Source organism: Nerophis ophidion, linkage group LG07 (assembly GCF_033978795.1).
Source record: "Nerophis ophidion isolate RoL-2023_Sa linkage group LG07, RoL_Noph_v1.0, whole genome shotgun sequence".
Classification (NCBI taxonomy): Eukaryota; Metazoa; Chordata; class Actinopteri; order Syngnathiformes; family Syngnathidae; genus Nerophis; species Nerophis ophidion.
The window spans coordinates 8,256,610-8,263,787 of NC_084617.1; the positions used below are offsets into that span (position 1 = coordinate 8,256,610).

At 36.5% G+C, this 7,178-nt stretch overlaps 1 protein-coding gene across 1 annotated transcript in view; it reads right to left on the reverse strand.

Annotated features, from left to right (window-relative positions):
* Nucleotides 1–291: 291 nt before the first annotated feature.
* The window catches only part of uncx (UNC homeobox), an 8,815-nt gene continuing 1,928 nt past the window's right edge, over nucleotides 292–7,178 (reverse strand). Inside the window, exons 2-3 of the mRNA XM_061904983.1 lie at nucleotides 4,302–4,477; nucleotides 292–1,436 (exon numbers count right to left, since the gene is read on the reverse strand). Of these exons, the coding sequence (XP_061760967.1) occupies nucleotides 567–1,436; nucleotides 4,302–4,477 (1,046 nt within the window). The 3' untranslated portion in view covers nucleotides 292–566. The remainder of the gene's footprint in view (nucleotides 1,437–4,301; nucleotides 4,478–7,178) is intronic.

The window sequence follows — 7,178 nt, forward strand, 5'->3', positions numbered from 1 at the left end:
CTAAAGTATATAAATAGTATAATTGTTTTTGTTGTTGTTGTTTTTGAAAAACTCTTGTGTTTGTGACACACTTTTTTAAACAATCTAAAGTTGTCTTTATTTTGAAGTTATCCTGCCGTGATTTTACCACTTGGGAGTAGATTTTTCTCCATGTGGCCCCCCATCTAAAATTAATTTGACACCCCTGGGCGATGAGATGGCGACTTGTCCAGGGTGTACGCCGCCTTCCGCCCGATTATAGCTGAGATAGGCACCAGCGACCCCAAAGGGAATAAGCGGTAGGAAATGGATGGATGGGTTTAAATAAATGCATTTTTTTTTAAAGGTAGAATACAAAAACAGAGCATGAGATTTCCTCTCCTGTGATTGGCTGCAGGCTCTAACCGGAAGTCGTTATCGCCATATAAGGTCGCACACGCTTTGTGTTGATTGTATACAATATATTTATTTACGAAAAAAATCCTTACATAAGTATATAAATAGTATAATTGTTTTTGTTGTTTTTTGTGTTTGTGACACATTTTTAAAAGCTAGACACTTAAAGGGAGAGGAGGACTTAAAATGGCCTAAGGTGTTCCTTTCAGGTTTATTCCGTTTTTTTCATGAGAGTTCGGCTGCGGTTCTGAAGCAGGACTCTCTGGAGGGCCCCTGCCGCCTTGTGCGTCGTGTTCGTGGGCCAAAGTCTGGGGACTGCCGGAGCCCGACCCCGCCCGATCCCGGTCCGTGTCCCCGGGCGAGGCGCTCCTGCGCCCCGACGACGCGTCGCACTGCACGCCGCCGCCCGCGCGGTTCCTCTCCGCCGGGCTCTCGGAGCCGCTGTCAGGGCTGGGGGTGTTTTTTAAGGCGGTCTGCGGGACTATGAATCCAAGCGGCTGCGTGATGGGGTAGAGCAGGAAGTGTCCCTTCCCGATGAGGGGCCGGGAGGCGGGTAAGGCCGCGGTGTTGCGTCTGGGTCCGGAGTCGGAGAGGAGGCTCTCCACGCTGAACGGGTTGGGCTTCTGCAGCCCGGATGTCCGGTTCGCTCCGGGGCTCGGGCGGTGGCTGGCGTCCGCCGAGTCCAGCTCGGAGCCGCAGGCGTCCTGGTCCAAGTGTCTTTGGTTGTGGGCCGGGGTGTGCACCGAGTGGGACGGCAGGTCCAAGTGCGAGGCCGAGGTGGTGTGGTCGCTGTCGGTGACGTGAGACATGCCGCTGTCGCTGTCCGATCCCGGGGTGTGAAATAGATCCCCGTGCAGGTGCTTGTTCTGGGCCTTGAGGAGGCGGCGCTCCTGCTTCCGCTTCTTCTTCTCCAGCCGGTCCAGTTCTCTCCGGGCGATCTCCTCCGGGTCCATGGGCTCCCCGCTGCAGGTGGTCGGGTGCGCGTTGTGCGCCGGTCGGCCCGGACCTTTCTTGGTGTTCTCTTTCTTTCTCCACTTGGCCCGACGGTTCTGGAACCAGACCTGAATGCATCGGGCGAGACAAATCGGGTGTGATTTTTTTTAAATTTTTTCTTCCCCCTCCAAGCAAATCAATTAAACTAGGTTGTAATTAACTAATTGCTCCTGCTGTCATGTCACGTGATAGGCCTTAATTGGACTTTTTAATTGGCCAAGATAAACACACTGCACGTTATTGCGGATTATATCATGTTGTCACACATATGCAACAAATATTATATATATATATATATATATATATATATATTTTTTTTTTTTTTTTTTTTTTTATGATATGTGTGTATTAATTTGATAGGGAAATCCTGATATAAGTACTGACAAAACACACCTTTTTTTTGTTCCACCCCCCCCCAAAAAAAAAAAATAGATAAATTATACAAAAAATTAAATAGATAAATATAAATAAATAAATAAAATAAAAAATAAAAATTATATATGAATAAAATTGACGATTGTGAGTGTGAATGTTGGCTGTCTATCTGTGTTGGCCCTGCGATGAAGTTGCGACTTGTCCAGGGTGTACCCGCCTTCCGCCCGATTGTAGCTGTAAAAAATGAATATATATATATATATATATATATATTCAATATATATATAATATATATATATATATATATATTCAATATATATATAATATATATATATATATATATATATATAATATATATATAATATATTGAATATATATTTATATATATATATATATATATATATATATATATATATATATAAATATATATATATATATTTGATAGGGAAATCATGATACAGGTATTGACAAAACACACCCTTTTTTTTGTTCCACCCAACAAAAATTAAAAAAAAGATAAATTATAAAAAAATTAAATAGATAAATTTAAAAAAGTGTGTATATATATATATATATATATATATATATATATAATTGACTAGTGTGTGAGTGTGAATGCTGTCTGTTTATCTTGTGTTGGCCCTGCGATGAGGTGGCGACTTGTCCAGGGTGTACGACACCTTCCGCCCGATTGTAGCTGAGATATGCACCAGCACCCCCCGCGACCCCAAAAGGGAATAAGCGGCAGAAAATGTATATATATATATATTAAATATGTTTTTAATAATATGTATGTATTAATTTGATAGGGAAATCATGATACAAGTACTGACAAAACACACCCTTTTTTTGTTCCACCTCCTCAAAAAAAATATTAAATAGATAAATTATAAAAGAATTAAATATATACATTTAAATATATATATATATATAGAATTGATTAACGTGGACTCCGACTTAAACAAGTTGAAAAACTTAGTCGGGTGTTACCATTTAGTGGTCAATTGTACGGAATATGTACTGAACTGTGCAATCTACTAATAAAAGTTTCAATCAATCAATCAAAAGAAAAATAATACAAGTAAAATACCCCCTCTCAACTTCCTGTCCTACATTTCAGTCACAGTGGGTAATAATGTCCTGCCTTCCTCTTCACCACAAGCAGATAGAGAATCACAATAACTGATTAAAAGGGAGAAAAAAAATTTAAAAATTAAATGATAACAACAAAAAGTAAAAATCACAAACACACAGAGAATTGTCATTGAATAAAAACAACAACAACAAAGAAAAAAGAGTTGAGGTAAGTGAAAAGGTTCATTGTCTTCAGTTAGTGTCACAAGCAAATGGGATAAAAATTGGTATGTTTTGAAAAGGGAGTAGGATCAAATAAGTTCAGCTTCTTCCTACTCCTTTTCGGCCATACTGTCCTGAAACAACTGGAATTATGTGATGCATTATTCTATCGTTTGCATCTTCGAAATAAACTGAACTGAACATTTATCCTATCGTGTCTTTAATGTAGCTTTGCAACTAATTACTCTTGCAATTATGTATGTGCACAATTCCTACTTGAGCAGAAAATACACCAAAATAAACAGAGAACAAATTTAAATTTGAATGTATTAATGGGGGAAACAAATCTTGAGATGCAGCATCTCGTTTTCAAGGGGGACCAAAAACACTGAACATTAACACAAGTTACACAACAAACAATCATTGAAGACAATTGTGCTCAGATGCCTCTCAACTCTAACAAGGTCCCCCGGAATTCAACGATTTGGTGCATTTGCAAAACAGCTAAAAATGTTGCACAATGCAAACCCAAGAATGCACAACAATTGTTGTAATAGGTTGTAATTAACTAATTGCTCCAAATATCCTGTCACGTGCTTAATTGGACGTTTTAATTGGCCAACTTAAACACACTTCAAATTATTGCGGGTTACATCATGTTGTCCAACATGTGCAACAAAAACATTTATTCATGCAACTATTTATGTGCACAATTCCCACTTGAGCAGAAAATACACCAAAATAAACACAAAAAAAATGGATTTATTATTGAGATGCAGCATCTCCTTTTCAAGGGGGACCAAAGACATTTAAAATGAACACAAGTTACACAAAAATTGAAGACAATTTAGCTCAGATACCTCTCAGCTCACACAACTCTCTCAGAATGTGCAATATTTACAATAGAATAAATAAATATAATATTATTCAATTGAATTCCAACTAAGGACATTCTTCATACAGTGGCATTAATTTAAAAGGGGACCAATGGTTGATCAAGACCTCAGAAATATAGATTATTTGAGCAAAAGTTGCAGGTTTTTAGTGTTTTCACACAAACAGAATAACATTATTAGTCATATTTTACTACAAAAATTATTGCACAGCTTCAGAGTGCACATGCTGGAACTATAAATCAGACAAAATAGCAGTTTTTAACCAAATGTTCTCATGCAGGATGTATAATTATCCCAATATATCTTGCAGTGTGAAACAAATCCCCTTGCATTTTCAACCAAAACAATATTCCAAAGTCTCTGTACCTGCACTCTGGACTCGATCAGGTCCAGTCTGAGGGCCAGAGCCTCCCTCATGAACACGTCCGGGTAGTGGCTCTCGTTGAAAGCCTTCTCCAGCTCCTCCAGCTGCCAGCCGGTGAAATTGGTGCGCGTCCTTCGCCTCTTGCAGCCGGGACTCTCCTTGTCCAGGTCCCCCGAGTCTATCCATCAGATCACAATTATTGAAATCCAACCAGTCGCTGCATTTGCAAACCATAACCTGCTATAGCCAAGAATGCACAACAATCCTTCTCATAAAAATAGAGGAAAATCTAGTTTAAAACATTTGTATGCGCCTACAACACTTAAAACCTTTAGTGTGTTAGTACAGTGGTTCTCAACCTTTTTTCAGTGATGTAACCCCTGTGAACATTTTTTTTAATTCAAGTTCCCCCTAATCAGAGCAAAGCATTTTTGGTTGAAAAAAAAAGAGATAAAGAAGTAAAAAAACAGCACTATGTCATCAGTTTCTGATTTATTAAATTGTATAACAATATTGCTCATTTGTTGTGGTCTTTCCTGAACTATTTGGGGAAAAAGACATAAAAATAACTAAAAACTTGTGGAAAAATGAATAAGTGATTCAATTATAAATAAAGATTTCTACACATAGAAGTAATCAACTTAAAATGCCCTCTTTGGGGATTTTTAACAAATATCCATTTGGATTCATGAACTTAATTCTAAACATTTCTTCACAAAAAAATTAATATTTAACATCAATATTTATGGGACATGTCCACAAAAAAATGGAGCTGTCAACACTGAATATTGCATTGTTGCATTTTTTCCCCTTACATTCATATTTCCTTGAAGTATTATTCAGTAAATAAAGGATTTTTGAATTGTTGCTATTTTTAAAATATATTTTTTTTTAAATTCACGTACCCCTTGGCATACCTTCAAGTACCCCCATTTAAGAACCACTGCCTTAGAGGAAAATTTAATTTAAAAAATGTGTATCCGCCTACAGCACTTAAAACCTTTAGCATATCGGTAAGTGGAATCAAAATCATGGAACGGATTCAGTTTAAGAGACTGTTTAAACTACAAGTGTTCAGAAAGTACACAAACAATATAATGAAAGTTTTAAACTTTTTTTTTTTTTTGACGGATTATTTATGTATTTAATATGTGAATGCTTACTATGGTATTTATTATTTATTTGTTCTGTTACAGAGAACAAGGACATTGGACACAATTGCTATGGAATGAAAAGGGTTAGGATTAAATAAACTCTGCTTCTTCCTGCTTCTTTTCATTGGATTGTATGCATGTTCCAAATAAACTGGAACTGGAACTGAAGTCTAGAACCGTGGTTCTCAAACGGGGGTACGTGTACCCCTGGGGGTACTTCAAGGTATGCAAGATTTTTTTTTAATTTTCTAAAAATAGCAACAATTCAAAAATCCTTCTTAAATATAGATTTTTTTGAATAATACTTCAACAAAATATGAATATAAGTTCATAAACTGTGAAAAAAAATGCAACAATGCAATATTCAGTGTTGACACCTAGATTTTTTGTGGACATGTCCCATAAATATTGATGTTAAAGATTTCTTTTTTTATGAATAAATGTTTAGAATGAAGTTGATGAATCCAGATGGATCTCTATTACAATCCCCAAAGAGGGCTCTTTAAGTTGATGATTATTTCTATGTGTAGAAATCTTTATTTATAATTGAATCACTTGTTTATTTTTCAACAAGTTTTTATTTTTTTATTCCAAATAGTTCAAGAAAGACCACTACAAATGAGCAATAATAAATCAGAGACTGATGACATAGTGCTGTATTTTACTTCTTTATCCCTGTTTTTCCAACCAAAAATGCTTGGCTTTGATTAGGGGGTACTTGAATAAAAAACAATGTTCACAGGGGGTACATCACTGAAAAAACAAGGTTGAGAACCACTGGTCTAGCAGCAGGATGAATGAGCACAACATGAAGTTAGTGTGTTTTTTTTTTTGTTTCTTCCATGCAGACTATTGGACTAGAATTTGTTTACAAGCATGCACAATCTGCACACTTTCTTGCAATTTGGAGTGTTTTTTTCTTTCCTGCTGGTATTAGTCATGCTTTTTAATTCCATGCAGACTATTGGACTAGAATTTGTTTACAAGCATGCACAATCTGCACATTTTCTTGCAATTTGGAGTGTTTTTTTTTTTTTTTTGTCCTGTTGGTCTTATTCATGCTTTTTTCTTCCATGCAGACTATTGGACTAGAATTTGTTTACAAGCATGCACAATCTGCACATGTTCTTGCAATTTGGAGTGTTTTTTTTTTCCTGTTGGTCTTATTCATGCTTTTTTTCTCCATACAGACTATTGGACTGGAATTTGTTTGTTTACAAGCATGCACAATCTGCAAATTTTCTTGCAATTTGGAGTGTTTTTTTTAATTTCCTGCTGGTATTAGTCATGCTTTTTAATTCCATGCAGACTATTGGACTGGAATTTGTTTACAAGTATGCACAATCTGCACATTTTCTTGCAATTTGGAGTGTTTTTTTTTGTGTGTTTTTTTTGTCCTGTTGGTCTTATTCATGCTTTTTTCTTCCATGCAGACTATTGGACTGGAATTTGTTTGTTTTCAAGCATGCACAATCTGCACATTTTCTTGCAATTTGGAGTGGGGGTTTTTTCCTGTTGGTCTTATTCATGCAGACTATTGGACTGGAATTTGTTTGTTTACAAGCATGCACGATCTGCACATTTTCTTGCAATTTGGAGTGTTTTTTTTTCCTGTTGGTCTTATTCATGCTTTTTTTCTCCATACAGACTATTGGACTGGAATTTGTTTGTTTACAAGCATGCACAATCTGCAAATTTTCTTGCAATTTGGAGTGTTTTTTTTAA